Source organism: Nipponia nippon, unplaced genomic scaffold (assembly GCF_047370975.1).
Source record: "Nipponia nippon isolate SJK-2023a ecotype South Korea unplaced genomic scaffold, ASM4737097v1 scaffold_2, whole genome shotgun sequence".
NCBI classification, from domain to species: domain Eukaryota; kingdom Metazoa; phylum Chordata; class Aves; order Pelecaniformes; family Threskiornithidae; genus Nipponia; species Nipponia nippon.
The window spans coordinates 102,943,827-102,959,916 of NW_028262336.1; the positions used below are offsets into that span (position 1 = coordinate 102,943,827).

Below are 16,090 nucleotides of genomic sequence, written 5' to 3' on the forward strand. Positions count from 1 at the left end.
AAACAGGAAACGATGCATTTGAATGACATAGGAAGAACAACTTTTCATTTGGAAGGATAACACTGGCCAAAGCCAAAGATTAACACAGACACACAGACCAAGATACATCTCTCTTCAGCTTGCTGCAGCTTCCCTGTGAGCACAAGGCAAGGCCAGAACGTAATTCAACTCACTGTGGCCTGTTGCTCCCCACGCACGGTGCACGGCAGGTAGCTGGGGCTCTACAGTGCAGCCTGGGTCTCAGGTACTCCCTGTGCAGTATTTTTAATAAGTGAAGGTACAGGTATATATGCATAATACATAAATGCATACCTATGTAGGTATATGAATGCTATGTAAGTACTGGATTTCCTATTGACAAGCCTTTTAGAGAGCTTTAAAAAATTGAGCTTGGTTCTTCCCCCACTGAGAACAAGTTCTGGACGTTGATATGCTGGAAAGTGGGTACTGTTTGGGTTTCAGTGGACAAGAGCTGGCATTGCAATTTTTCTGTAAATGAATCTGTGCAAGATTTCAGAGGTTCCAGCTTCACAGAGTGCCTGAGATCTGTATGAACCTCAGGGTATGATGGGGAGGAAATGAGCTTCCACTTGTAAAATGAATTGGCCTTTGTCCCCAACAAGAGGATTTGCAGCTTTCCTTTCTAAAAACCCCAGAAATCATTAGCCTCATCCTTGGGAATGTGATCTAATATGGTGACCTAGATGCAAATGATTGCTAGAGCTCAGGGGGAGAGGCAGCTCAGCTCCAATTCTGCAGCGAAAGGCTGGGGGGAGGAACACGATGCTGCCTTGCATCCTGCTCACAGATACACACGGTTTATGCAAACTGTGCCACTAAAGTCGCTGTTGCATGTTCTGCAAATGCACCTCATGAACCTTGAGATAGTGGCGCGAGGGGGGTTACGAATCACACAAATTTTATGGAGAACCGAAATATGCTCTGCTCTCTGCCCCCACTTTCCACACACACGCCTTTCTCCATCTGCAGCCTGCATCAAATGCTTCAGAGGGGGCAAGGACTAAACCCGCGCCATTTCCCCAGGGCCCCGGAAGGCGCGAAGCCTCCCTGTGCTTGCAGACCAGCACGTCCTCCCTTCCCGTGCCCCTGCTCCCGGCCGCCCAGCGAGCGCTACGGTCGAGCAGCGCAGAGCTCCGCTCCCTCCTCCACCGTGCCGTGCACACCGCCAGCCCACCGCTGCTGTCATAACCTGGGGATTAGCATGCTGCTGGCTCTGGTTTGAAAATGTGACTCCAAACTAAATTAAAAAGACAACTCTTCTTACTGTTGCATGCGTCATTAAACGATCGCATTTCCCTGAACGTGCATACCACAAAGCGCAAGAAAACACCATGGCAAGACCTGCTCCTTGTACATTCCCCACGTCTTTCTTTAACAGTGTCCAGGGAAGATAGATGTTCCCCTGGTCAGTAACATGCCACGATTAAATTATTTGTATTGGGTCTATATGCACAGAAAAGTCTGCCGGTAGATGAGCATTTCTTCCTGGGAAATCACTCATTCACCATCCAGATGTTCCTTATTTTTTGAAGCCCACTTGGGAACAATAAAAATATAGGATTGAAATCATCCACATGCTTTTCCTGAGTCTGTGCAGGACTAAGCCAATTCCCTGTTGAAGGAGGACAGGTCTGGGACCTGTCATCTCAGAGCTCTGTCACCTTGGCAGTGTTTGTGGGGGCAGAGCAGGCATTCCTCCCTTCAGCCGCGGGACTGGTGCAGAATAAACCTCTCCGGCCTCTCCCACAGCCACCAGGCTTGTCAGCAACAGGACACAAAAAAGATAATCAGTAGCTTGATTTGCTGTAGCTACTATTTTAGAGCGTTGCAAAATGCAGGCCACCTGGTGGCTTTTATATAATAGATGATAAGTAATAACTTTATAAAGATGGAACAACATAAGGAGGGTTTATGGCAAATAACAAAGGATGCTTCCCTTTTTTGTTTTACATTGACATGCTATTTGTATCTGCGTCCAGAGATTAAAAGACTGATGTTAGCAACAACAGCATTACATCCAGTAAGACAACTGTCCTTCAGAATGTGTTAAGTTCTGTTCATGAACTGTCAGTACTAGGATTTATAAAATTTACCACTATGAGAACCACCATAAAAATAAGCACTAATCATAATATAGTATTGGAATGGAAGTGGAGAGAGGATCTTTTGTTTGGAGCTAAGTTTTTAGGCCAGGGTTCAGGTTTAGATGTGACAGCCCAAAATCTCAGGAGTCTAGTTCCACCCACAGTAGACAACATGCGATGTGTTTGACTTGGAAGAGACAGCATATGGATGTATCAGGATCTAGTCACTTGAATTTGTTTTCTTCCCTTCCTCTGAGAAATTTGCAGGTTTTAGACATGGGGTTCTCTTTTTCTGCCTGTTTAATTGATGGGGTTTTTTTCTAGCTGCTGCAGACCGGATATCATTTCGGGCAAATATATTAATTATCAGATGATTTCCCTAACAGTACTTGTCTGTTTGGCTTTTAGTGACTGTATTTGAATAATTGGGTTGACTTGCTGTTGCTCCCAGTACATAGCCTCAAGTCTATTGTTGTGCCTACACCTTTCTTTTTCATTTAAAATCAAGTACAGACACGACCTGAAGATCCAGTTTTGTAAGATGCTCGGAACCATGTCGGTGTGATCACTCTCCTGCGGACCACACAAGAGAAAACCAGACGGTAGCCTGCAAGATAAAAATGTCTTGTTTCTTTTTCTCATCAAAGACTGAAGAATGAGATGGAGGTTCACTAGCTGCTTCATTTTCCTTGGGGTTTGGGAATATATGTACTCCCCTATGGCATTTTATATGACAGTGGATTGTCTTACAGGATATGCTGTAATGAAAGAGTCTGTGGCCAAGCCTGTGATGTGTATATTAGCTGGGATTGATTTAGGTACAGTGACAGGATTTTCTCTCTTTATTCTGCTGCACTGATTAGCTCCATCGAGTCTGTAGGGCCCCAGCTGTAACAGCAGCTTAGTCAATGGATCAGGGAGAAGAAAAATGCTAAAATCTATAAGATATTTTCCCATCTGCCTGCTAGGGTAGTTTCCTGACAGCATATTCCTGGGTGTTTGATCCAGTCTGACTTCCAGTGGTTCCAGCAGTGGGGGATCTGTTGCTCAGGTTCCCTTGACCAACTCTGAAGCTTTCTCAAAAGAGGATTCTCTTAAATTTCAAAACACCAGAACCAATTTTAAAACCAGCTGCTATTTCAGTATAGACAAGACCCTGGGGACCAGGACTTTTGTTAGTACTCTGCTCTGAGGAGGTCTCTCTGCTTTTGTGGCTACAAGAGAGATTGCGGATCCTGAAGCGCCATGTAGTAACTCCCTTTTTCTTTCAGACAGGTTAGATGTGGATTGAAATATTTTGGCTAACTTTCCCAGTAAAAATACTTCTAAGCAAAATGTTCCCTGAAAGGGGCAGCAAATGTTGATACGGTTGAAGCATGTTGAGTTGTAAACATTAGGAAAAAAATGGAATAAGAATTTGGATGTTAACTTATAGACACAATGTGTTTAATTTGTTTCTAATCAAAACAAAACTCCTTCTCTGACAGAAAATGGATTGTGAAATAAAGCTTATTTCCCTACAAGTGACTAAGTCATGCAGCCAGCTTGCGGGGGCACTCAGAGACAGTTGGCAAGATAAGATGCTTCAGGAGAGATACAGAATTCAGCGTACACTTTCCATGAGGGAATGCAGAATGGCAGCAGCTCAGGGAGTGAATGTAAAGGCCATATAAGGGAAGTAAATGAACTGCTATAGAGATGCCATTAGCAAAGCAAACACTGACTTGGGGACCTTGGCATATACCATGGAAGAGATAAACTGCCTGAATAAATGCATCCCTGTTTGCTTCTCCCTAGCTTTACAAAGCCAGTTTTAACTGAGAAACTGTTTACATGTGTGAAACAGAAGTTTTTCCACAGTCATTTTAATGCCAAGCAATTTCTACCCATGTCTAATCCCAACGCATGCCTAATTTAGACACATTTATCACAGTTTCATTATAACCGAGGCCCTTGGCTAAGGAAAGAATGTCAGACCGGGTCTTTAGACAATTGCGGATTTAATAACACTACTCGATTCTTCTCTTTCTTTACACCAGGAGTGCAGTTCAAATGTCACCATGATAGCTTACTATCCCCATCATTTCACGTATTGGTAAAATGAATAGCAGGAGGTAAAATACCTGACTGAGCCAAGTGAAGGCATGAGAGCGGTAAATGAAGAGTGTCCGCACCCATCACGAAGTACATAGCTCCTTGCAGAAGTGGAGACCGGAGAGCTGGTGCACCCTCGGGGGCGGAGGCTTGGCACCAGGCAGAAGGCTGATTTGAGGGGAGGGTGTGAGACTGGTATGCTGCAGAGCAGGCTCCAGCTCTCAGCCTTGGGAAACTCACACCAGCTCCCTTTCTGTCAGCCACCTGGTGGACACAACCACATTCATGTTTTGGTGTGGATCAAGGGCATGCTTTTGGATTGAATCTCCAGATCATCCTCACCACGTTTTGGTTTACCCGGCAGTGGTGAGTACACAAAGTGGATGCAGATGGCACTAAAGCGGAAGACCGGCGCCAGGAGAGCATCTGATCCATTCTGAGTGCTCCTGGGCCCTCATAGTGCTCATAGGCCCAGGCTGGAGTAAATCTGAAGAAAAACCTATGGAAAAGTGTGAACATCATTCAGGTCCTCAGCACCAAATGATTGGATCAGACTGATCCACATTACTTGCTAATATAGATGTATACCAGGTGGATGTAGCCTAGAGGTAGTCAGGGGGGCATGGCTGTTTTGGGGATATGCCTTCATTGTCTTCCTTGTGAAGCACATTATTGCATACATTCTAGCACTCAGCCTATATTTAACCTACCTTTTTGATTTGAAGCACTTTTCCTTAAAGCATACGCTTGAAATGTTAGGATGGAAAACTCAACCTTGCTAGATACTTTCCAACCATTTTTTATCCCTTGAGAAAATCTTCAATAGTGTTCTGATTTTAAGACTTTGCATTAAGGGGAAAATATGGAAAGTCTTATTTAAAAAAAATCCAAAGAAGTGGCTTTGTAATTTAATTCTGAACATGACTGTTGTTACTATTAAATGGTGTAAACACAGACTGAGTGCAATAAACCTCACTTCCATTTAGCATTAATAATATTAATGATCAGTACTTAAATCACATGCCATGTTCCAGGACTGTAAAAGAAACATTACCGAAGAGATTTTGCATGTCTGGTGCTGACATAATTTAAACGTGGCATAAAATTGTCTTCTGTCTGAAGGAATTTATTCAAGCTGCAGGGCGGAGAGGAGAAAGCAGAATAGGAAATCTCTCTTTCTCCCAGAGGCTCTGTGTGCACCATCCCTCCTCGCCCCAGCAGGCAACCCCTCCCCAAAACTTCCCCACTTAAGCCACTCTGTGAAAGGACCGGAGCTCCTGGCTCTCCGCTTGACCTAACCCCGCCGGGATGAGCTGCTTGGTACTCTGGTCACATTTACTCTCACTGTAGACCAGCTCCCGAACTGTTGCGATTAAAATGCTGGATCAGCAGCTCGCATGCAGGCACACACACACACACACACACTTATCACACGCACACCATCAGATTAGCCCATATTTTCCCATGTAAGGGCTGCAGCCTCCCCCGTTTCCCTTTAACACTCCTTCCCCGCCGGCTTTTTCCTCCTCTCCTCCCCTGATCTTTCCTCCCCTCCGTCCCCGGCTCCACCGCCCCACGCACCCCGCAGGCAGCCGCCGAGCCGCGGCGGGCGGAGGGGAGCCCGGCGGCGCCGCAGCGCTCCCCGCCGCCCCCGGCCCGGCCCGGCCCCGGGCAGGCTCGGGGAGCCGGGACCCGCCGCTGCGGTCCCCACCGCTCCGGTCCCCACTGCTGCGGTCCCCGGGAACCCGGACCCACCGCCCCAGCCCCGGGCAGGCTCGGGGAGCCGGGACCCACCGCTCCGGTCCCCGGGAACCGAGACCCACCGCCGCAGCCCCGGGCAGGCTCGGGGAGCCGGGACCCACCCCCTCGCTCTGATCCCTCGGAGCCTGACCCCTGCCCCGCCCCGGGAGAGCTCGGGGAGGTCCCCCCCCGTCCCCCGGGCCCCCCGCAGCCGCCGCCCGGCCCCTCGCCCCCGGCCCCGTCCGCGGCCCCGCAACTGCGCCGTCGGCGGCGGGTCCCGCCCGGGGAGGCGGCGGCGGGGGAAGGGGGAGGAGAGGCGGCGGAGTGCATTGCCTCCCGAGGAATCAAACGGGGGGAGAGAGGAACGTGCGGAGGAAGGGAGGGAAGGACGGGCCGGGCTGGGGAGGGTCCCGGTCCCGGTCCCGCCCGCCTCGGAGCGCCCACGTCGCCTCCGCGCCGGGACCGCGGGGAGAGTCGCTTGGGGCGGCCGCCAGCCGCCGGCCCCGCGCCCCGGCTCCGCGCCCATGTGCTCCCGGCAGCCGCGGCGGGCAGCCCCCGCGCCCGGCGTGTCAGTAAGTAGCCCTTCGCCTCCCAGGCACCTTGCCTGGCCCCATCCCTGCACCCCCGGGCCCCTCCTGCTCCTCCCGGACCCCGGCCCTCCCGCACTCCCTGCCCGGCTGCATCCCCTGCCCCTCCCGGACCCTCTGCACTCCCTTTCTCTCCGGGACGCCTGCCCTCCCGCACTCCCTGTGCGCTGCATCTCCTGCACGACTCCGGATCCCCGAGCCCTCGGAACCTCCTTCCCCTCCCGGACTCCTACCCACGCTGCACGGCCACATCCCCTGCACCCCCGGACCCTCTTCCCCTCCCGGATCCCCTTCTCCGCCCTGACACCCGGCCGCATCCTTTGCCCGTTCCACCGGACCCTCCAGACTCCCTTCCCCTCCCGTATCCCCAGGTCTCCCATCCCCTTGCCTTCCCGCATCCTTCCCTTCCCGGGCCCCCGTCCTTCCCGGATCTCCCTGCCACCCCGGACCGCTCTCCCTTCCCGGTCCCCCTGTCTTCCCGGCTCTCCGTCCTCCTGCCCCCGTCCCCCCCCGTCCCCCCCCCCCCCGGATCCCTTGCGCTCCCGGCCCCGCTGCCTTTCCAGCACTTCCCCGCCCGCATCCCCCTTTCTCTCCCGGAGCCCTTCCCCTCCCAGCCTGCTCCTCCCGGACGCCCTGTCCTCCCAGCCCCCGCTCCTCGCGGACCCCCTGCACCCCAGCCCGCCCCTCCCGGACCCCCTGCACCCCAGCCCGCCCCTCCCCGGCCCCCTCGCACCCTCCCGGCCCCCCGGGCGCGGCGCCCTCTCGCCCCGCAGCCTTCCCCTCGCATCACCCCGGCGAGTTTTGGTTCCCGGCCGCCGCCTTCCCTCGGGGGGGAGCCGGATCTCTCCGCCGCCCCCTCCTACGCCCGGAGGGCGGGGAGCGGGGTTTCGGGGCCGGAGGGGCGAGTCCGCCTCCCCGGCGAGCGCCCCGGCTGTGGGCTGGCAGCCTGCGGGGAGGGAAGGCTGCTGCCCCGCCGGACCCGGCGGGTTTGGAGGGTCCTACCCCTGAAAGCCTCCATGTCGTCCCCTATTTCCAGCCATACCTCCCCCCCCCGATTCAGGGAATGATCTCCCCAAGTGCCGTGACCCACTTTGCCTTAGGCGTTTGGTGCCACACCAAGACACAGGCAGATTCTTCTCCAGAAGATGCCTCTGGAGGGATGGAGGCACCCTATGCCCCTCTCCCAAGTTTTTATCTCCAGGGGTTTGGTGTTTCGCAGGTTGAAAGGCATTTCTGCGGATAGGCTACGAGTAGATAGGCGTACTTCTTGAGTAGCAGCATAGGCCTTTTTTAACATTATAGAAGAGACTTCTTTTTCTTAGTGTTTTAAAAGTAAACAAAACTTTTGTGTGGTGCACATGCTTAATTTCACTTACAGACTCTCTACATTTCCTCCTTGTGCTGAAGTAGTATTAATTTTATTGCCTGTACAGGAATTGAATTCACTGATTGGTGTCTAATCATGCTTAGGGAAAAAAAAAAGGCTCTGTAAATAGCTATCGGAATTAATTTGGCAGCAACTGTGAGAAATGATCATAAATTTACAAATGCAGTTGGAGTAATGATCCAGCATGGATTTAACAAGAAATACACCCGCAGCCTCTGGGAAGCAGCGTGTAGGTTTCTGTGACAGTCAAATGCACTTGGTCACACTGAATCTGAGCTTAGAGGCTGAGAGTTGTCGGAGAAGGATGCAGAGGGGTTAAGGCTCCTGGGTTTGAGCTGGGAAGAGGCAAAGAAGAGAAGGAGCTGGGCTGAGTGCAAGCAGGAATATTAGAAAGACCCCTGCATTTTAATCATGTCCTGCTTGAGGTTGCATGGGGGTGAATCCAAAAGATGTAGCAATATCTTCACCTACCAGGAGCCCGCCTGGAGTTGGGGTCCTGGCACTTCTGGACATCAAGTGATAAAAGGATCCTTTTGCACAGGGATGCCAACAACTTAAGGGAGTGCTGGAAGAAATGTCACCTCCTAACACTTTTCTCAGGGATGTGTTAATGAGGTTTGCTTCTGCCACAAGGGTCTGATCTTGAAAAGCCTTAGGCACTGCGAGCGGTTTTGCAGGGAAGCTGTGGGGCCATGTATAATGTGAAGTACATTCCCCAGGCGTCACAGGAGGAAGGCCCAACTAGCTAAGGATAAACAAGACCTCGCCTTTTTGCTCTGTCGATACGGGAAAGATCAAGTCGTGCAGTAGAGAAAAGTGAGCAGGCAAGTACATGGGGAGCCCCTGAAGGTGGCTGCAGTGTTCCTGGATGCGCACAGCAGCCTGTGCCGGCCGGGCTGCCTCCCACCACCGTCCCACTGTATCGCTGACAGCGATTCTAGCGGCTGCTTGCAAGGATGGGACAGAAGAGTGAGATGCCTTAATGAAAAGTCCTGTAGGAAGGAAAAATACTCTGGCAGATAAACATTTTTTTCTAATGTCAGTATTACTGAACTTGTATTTTTCTCCTGTTTTTGTGTGCTTTATTTAATTAGGAGCCTTTGACTTCATGATGGGAGGAAACATCCCCCTGGCTGTTAGGATCCGAGCTTCTCCCGGCGTGAGGATTTGTCAAGGCTGAGAGACTCCGGATTATCCATAAACCTCCTCTAAATACACAGCTGCTTTTCTGTCTCCCCATCGTGAGGGGTCTTGGAGCAGATACAAAGATGGCCTCCAGCCTCACCTGTGCCGGCATTGTCTGGGCCTTCCTCTCCTTCCTCTGTGCCGCTGCCTCCTGCGTGGGCTTCTTCATGCCCTACTGGCTCTTGGGGTCTCAGCTGGAGAAATCGGTTTCCTTTGGCACTTTCCGGAGGTGTTCCTACCCGGTGCGGGATGAGAGCCGCCAGACGACCGTGATGGTGGAGCAGTGTGGCCGCTACGCCTCCTTCCAGGCCATCCCGAGTGCCGAGTGGAGGATCTGCACGGTGGTGACAGGCCTGGGCTGCGGGCTGCTCCTCTTGGTGGCCCTGACGGCGCTCATGGGCTGCTGCGTATCCGAGCTCATCTCCAGGACCGTGGGCAGGGTGGCAGGAGGCATCCAGTTCCTGGGGGGTAAGTGCTCACATGGGGAGGGGATGGGGACATCCAGGCTGTAGATTTACATGTGTGGAGACTCCCCTGGTGCTTTGGGATGAGGAGGGGGTGAGTCAAACTTTCTGCTAGCGAGGAAGACCACTTGATGTTTGAGCTGGTTGTCTGGATGCCTGAATGTGGCCCAAAGATGCAGCCGCCTGTGGTCACTCTCTTGCACTGAGTCCCTGCCCGGTCACTGTGCAACCTTTGAGAGTTGCGTGGCAAGTTGACTTCTGTGGGCTGACGTCTCCACAGCGTTTTTGTGAGCTGTAGTTTCCAGTGGAGCTCAGCCGGGATGGAGGTACCTGGAGAAGTGTGGGGGCTGCAGAGCCCCATGGAGCGTCGTGGTTTTGCAGAGGAGAGTCTGTGTTATGTGGGAACAACCTCTCTTCTTTCTCCTTCCTACTCCCATCATTGGCACAGCTCTCTCCACCTCTGCTCTCTGCAGCTGTGTGGATCTGGCAGCAAGTCCGTGGCCCAGGTTTGAAGTGGGGATTGTTTATCCCTGGTGGAGGTGGCCCACCATCTCCCAGGAGGAGCCACACTGGGCTCTCTGACCCACGCTGCCCGCTGAGGGTGCCGCAGGTTTGTTGAGTCTATGGGCTAGACAGTGCGTGGGAGAATTACCTCCCCTCCTTTTTTTAGCTTGTAATTGTATGGAGTATTTGTAACTGTGGAGTATTTGAAGGGTACGAGACAGTAAACAGGATCCTCAAGCGTGTTTTTTATAGGGCAGTTTTCCCGGTAAATCATCACTCTCTTGTCATTGGTGACATGTGGCTCAGTGGCACTCACTTTTGCCTGGCGCAAGCACTCCACCACCTGCGTGTGCTCGCCCCCGTAAGGGGATGTGTTTCCCTGAGCTTTTGGTGCCGGGGCAGCGCAGGTGCCAGCGTTTCGGATGCCCTGCAGTGTCCGGTCCTGGCCAGATGTCCCGGCTCATGGTATGGAGGAGCAGGCTACAGCGGGACCCCCACCTCTCTCCCCTCCAAACAGAAACTCACCCCGCAAGGGCAGTCTGGATACATCCCGAATCTGCAGCTCTAAGGAAGCACAAGACAAAAACCACGCTACAGTATAGCTCAGGGCAGACAACTGAGGCAAGGAAAGGACCTCGGGCCAAGCCCCCAGCCAGGCGATGCCGGTGTAGCTCCCTCCTGGCTACGGGGAGCCCTGCCGCCAATTTTTTGAGTAGTTTCTGCACTTTAGAGCAAACCGACCCCACCGCTTCACCCTTCCCTCAGCTTTGCGACCCACAGGCATTCCTGTGTTTCATCTGCCTGACAATTTGAAAGTGCAGCAGCTGCTGGAGAGTTAACTCTGCTGGGAGCTGCTACTTCTTGAAGCCTGCTCCATTATACAATTCCAGTCAGGCAGCCAGGAGGTGGAGGGGATTTTCAGTTCGGTGACACTCTGCAAGCCAGCTTGGTCTGGCTATTTTCACTTAGAGCCATCACAGGCTTGTGCTTTAACCACTCCCCTCTTTCCAACTGCTGGCTCGGCTTGTCTGGTTTTAATTTGCGTTTGGCCCCTTTCTCGTGGCGGTGCTCCCCTGCCTGCTCATGGAGCGGGGCTGGCCGTGCCTGTGTCTGCTTACAGCCACCCCAGCAAACACGGCAGCTCCAGCGGTGGGCGGCCGGCTGGGGGACGCGGGAGGAACCCCGCACCCCTGGGACGCTGATGTGGGCTGAAGGTGTGCAGCCTTCTCCGAGGCAGGATGGTGGCTTCTGTGCAAGGAGGTGAGAGATCCCTTCAGACCACACCGTGGCCACCCCTGGAGCTTGTCCCAGCTGAGCAGGCAGCTTCCCATCCCACCTGGAAGGGTGTGAGCAGGTAGTGCTTGTGACAATTCAAAGATATGTGAAGTTGTGATATGAAATCAAAATTGCCAACAACTTTGCTTACAGTTCAGAAATTAGTTCCACAGCATGTCTAATTTTCCCCTCTACTGGCTTTTATGGTTGTCTCTCATTTCACTCGGCACAGCTGGAAGTGTGTAAGAAATGAACAAAGTGAGAACCCATTATTTCTTAACCTGCTTAAAAGCTAACTGTGGGGACACAAGGGAGAGGCCAGGTGGTGAAAGCCAATAATTTGGATGAACTGAAGTGATATATTAGGGTAAAGATCAGATCCTTACATCCTTAGTCAGATCCTTAGCTGCAATAAATCAGTATAGCTTCATTGTTTAAATGACACGACTACATTTATTCAGATGTCTAACTTAGGCACTATAATTATTAGGTTGTTTTATGTCAAGATGGCCATGAGCTGTTCACTTTATTTACTAACTGGGAATGCCAGCTCGTAGTTCCCTGTACTACAGTTGTAAATTTAGTTATATACTAAAATGTGTGCTTTGAATATGGCTCAGTGGTAGTATGGTGATTGTTATTTTAATTGGCCTCCACTTGGAGATCTAACCAAATAAAACCCTCACAAATATTTTCTTTTTTGATTGGGGAAAAGAACACCCTCCTATCTTTATATGAAGAAAAAGCCTGGGGAAATAAGCAGCCCATTGAGTGATGCTATTAATTCATCCTCTGTGTTAGGGCAAGGAGATGGCTAGGCAGTTTCACTTTCTGTTTCTTTTTGTCTGAGTCCCCTGCACCAACACCTTGCTGTGGCTCCAGCCCCAGTGGCAGAGAATGAGTGTTGGAATAAACTGTATTTCTCTGGAAGTTAGAAACTAGCATGAAGACATGCTCAGTGGAGCTAGTTTATGGCTTTAGTGGTGTTCTATTAGTCTAGGATCCAAGTAATTTTCTCAACATGATTTAAAAACATGGACTTGATGAGGAACTATGCCAATTGACAATGGAGTATTATGGGAGGCCCGAGAGTGGGTGAGTTGTACAAGCCCCTGTAGCTGTGGTGAGCCAAAGCACTAAGGTTGCTAAAACTAACTTACTTCAACACTGGAAGCATTTTTACTGCTGTGAAGCAAACCTCTCTGCCACCTCTTCACAGCCGCCTGATCCTCTTCTTCTAGCAGTGCGAAGGAGGAGTGACTCCAAGTAGGTCAATGGAATAACACCTGTATAAAAGTAGTGCAGCTTGCATTAGCTAAACGGTGCCAAGGTTTTACAGCTGGGATTTCCCCAAGTTGTATGTGGCAACTCAGGGGAGTGAATTATTCATGAGTGCTTATACCATAAATCTGCTCTTCTCATAAAAATTGAATGGCAGAACCTGCAGATCCACGCAGAGTCAGAAGGGTCTTTAGATATGGGTTAATTTTACGTACTTAGTCTGTATTTGCTATTTCAGATAATCCTGGCTACAGAGCATACATATATTATAAGGTGACTCTGGGATGATACACTCTGAGTTTCTGTTTCTAGTAGGAAGATTGCATCATAGACTTTTCCTCACATTTGCAATTATGGGAACCTCTTCCTTTCCCATGGATGACCACGTGGCAGCTCTGTAGCCATTACAGCAATTGCTTCCATGAAAAACAATGCTATTTTTAGCTTTTTCTAAGGCAATTTGGTAGTGGGCGACAAGAAGTAGCCAAGACCCCAAGGCCAGCCATTTCTGCAGTGGCCATCAGTGGTATGCAGTCCATGGCCGGCAAGCTGCTTCTGCGGTGTCTCAGAACATGCTTCACGAACGTTTTGGATTGCTTTGAAGAACTGACAACTGAGGTGAAAGTTATGCTGTCTGTAACCTCTTGAGGGCACAGTTATGTAGATGGATACAGTCTTCACTCATAACAGTAAGTGCAGTGTTTCCAGCTGGTTTCCTTTGAGTGTTTGGAAGACCAAGACATATATAATGTAGCTAGAACAGATTGCAGAGATGCATCTTTGACCATAACTATTAAGGGCATGACAGCAGGAAGTGAAGTTTAACAAATCTATGGCAAATTGGAGTCTGTAATTATTGATCTTCTTTCCATTGTGCCGTGGCAAGTCAATTCCACTTAAATGGGGAGACGAGAAATTTGCAGGTAGGTAGCTCAGATATGACATACTAATTTGGTGAGGAGTTTCTCTCTCTGAATGCAGAGCAATGATTTTAAGAACATAGCAATAATTTTAAGAACATAATGAACTTAAAGGTTAGCCGGTTTTATGAGAGGCAGTGGATCAAAAGACACAAGTATTGCAAGGATGGTCAATTTAAAGAGCGTTATGCTGGCAAGGCAAAGCTTTTCATTAAAATGGTCAGCGCGCAGGAATTATAGATGAAATCTGCACTAGCTCAGAACTCCCTTTGGCTGTGTTAGACAGCTAAGCCAAACTCAGAGGGGTATAAGTCCAAGGGAACAGAGCATGAAACAACCTGCTGACTTAGACACCTCTCTGAACCTGACACTTTGGCCTTGATTTGGAGTGGTGTGTGGGAAGTCATCCCTCTCCATGATTAGGGGGTAGCCATGTGGTTTGCTCTGTTATCTTTAGTACTGATCACTCATTGTTTGTACTCAAGTAAAGCACAAGTTTTGCTGCTCCCTTCAGTTAATTAACTAAGTTTTCAGCAGCACCTTCTCTTCCTCTCCTCATTTCTCTGTCTTGTTTCCCTTGTGTCTCATGGGAGTGCTGCAACTCCCAAAACTATGCTCCTTGAATTGCTGGTTAGAAAACCTGGAGAGCTTTTGTATTGGAGGGAGGAGTGATGAAAGGAGCATCTGATTATTTGAGAAAAAGGGGACACAGATCCTAACAACTTCTGATTTAATCTCAGGAAAAAAAAAATGTGGCCTTCTGGAAAAAGCTCTCAACACCACATAAAATTGCTGCAAAATCCTTTGCCACGTGTCCCATGCCAATAGTGGCCATTATAGTTTCCATCACCCGTAGGCTGCTCAGAACAAGTGTTTGCTTGGTGTGGAGGGCAGAAGAATGAAGAGTGCTCCATCAAGAGGAGGAGAACATTGAGTGTGGGGTGGTGGCTCTGTGTTGTCTGTGAGGAAATCTTAGAGAAAGCCTTTGAGATTTTGGTCCAGAGTTTTTAAACAGATCCAAAGGAGATATGCAAGTTGTTAGCATATTAATGGCTGAATCTGACTTTGCATGTGAGACCATCGAGGTCTAAAATGTAGGGGGGAGAGGAGGGAAGAGCACTAACTCATAGCACTATGGGACCATGTAGAGAAGCTGTCCCTCAAAGGAAATGTTTGGGGAAACAGTTAAAGAAATAAGAGGAGTCTCTTGGGAGAGATGTAGTCACTGAACCTAAGTTATTTTTCACGAAATGTGGCTGGCAGTCAAAGGCAACATGTGGGTCAAGGAGAATGAAGGCAGTCTCAGTTCTGAGACTGGCTAAGAAAGAGTCATTGGGGGCTTTGGTGAGGGTAGTTTCAGTTAACTACAGGGACTAGAAGCTCCTCGGAGAGGTTTGTGTGGAGCTGGAGGAAAAAAACTGCAGGCAGTGACCAGTAACCGTTACTTTGTCTGACAGCTGAAGTGAGACTCTCTGCTTTCTGCTTGGAAGACTAAGGTCAGGATCATTTTCTGCTTATAAGGAGAAAATGTAACTGAGAAGAGCCTTGCTGAGGACAGGGAAGATCTGAGATGGCCAAGAAACTTGCAGGGAGGAAATGCTTACCTCAGACTCTTCTGCAGTTCTCCCAAGCCTATCTTGTGCATTTCCCCCATCTATACACATTCTTCCCAACTCCTCCTGAAATTTATACCTGAAAAAAAAACAGGCATAAACCCATGCAAAAATAGCCTTTTAGTTCTTTCATCCTCTTTAGCCTAAACTATTTTTCAAAAGGGTAACTTTTGGGGAGAGGCTAGGGAGGGGTATCTGCTTCTGCCAACCAAACGCGCTTTTTTACCCACAAGTTAGCTGCTCAGGGCTGTTTTGCCACATCTTCCTCTCTTTCCTCTTGTCAGATGCAAAGCTTCAGTGACTTTGCTGTGCTCATGTAGACATGTGGCAGGGCAATCCTCATCCTACACAAAGATAAACTGCAGGCTAGGTATTAATCCAGTGTATACATGCATGTGTAAAGGCACTGCATGAAGGGCATATAAAAGGAACAGATGCATCACCAGGAGGTAACAGAGGAAAAGCAAACAAGGAACATGGCACTGTTAAATGTTGCTAGTGAGTGATTACATGGCATGTCATAGGCTCATAGATTGAGCAATAATAAGGTCAGAAGAGAACACTGTGGTTATTTAGTCTGAGGTCTGCTGCAGCATGGGTCCTAGGACAGCCTTCATATAATTTTGGTTTGAACAAGGGTATATCTCTAAGAAAAAAACTTGTAGTGTGAATTTAATTAACTTTGAGAAAAGCAGGATCTTCATAAGCTGTTCCAGTGGTGACTTACCCTGACTGCTTTTCTTTCAGATCGTTAATGCAAATTTTAAAACTGTAGCACCAAGAATATATTATTGCAAAATTACATTTTCCTGAGGATCATTATATATATTTTTTTTTAAGATCCAATGGTTAGCTTGCCTTTAATCCATTTAAGCTGTGCTATGTTGTGGTTTCTTTACGAGAACAACCTGTATAGAAGCGGCTTCCTAGCTGCT

The 16,090-nt window shown here is 49.7% G+C and overlaps 1 protein-coding gene across 2 annotated transcripts in view; it reads left to right on the forward strand.

The window, feature by feature from the left end:
• The first annotated feature begins 6,267 nt into the window (after positions 1–6,267).
• Positions 6,268–16,090, forward strand: part of LHFPL6 (LHFPL tetraspan subfamily member 6) — a 144,173-nt gene continuing 134,350 nt past the window's right edge. The window contains exons 1-2 of one of the 2 annotated variants that reach the window (XM_087757591.1): positions 6,268–6,511; positions 9,008–9,566. In XM_087757591.1, the coding sequence (XP_087613717.1) occupies positions 9,182–9,566 (385 nt within the window). In that variant the 5' untranslated portion in view covers positions 6,268–6,511; positions 9,008–9,181. Of the gene's footprint in view, positions 6,512–8,640; positions 8,738–9,007; positions 9,567–16,090 lie in introns of those variants that run through there. The other variant, XM_087757592.1, reaches the window with a different exon arrangement.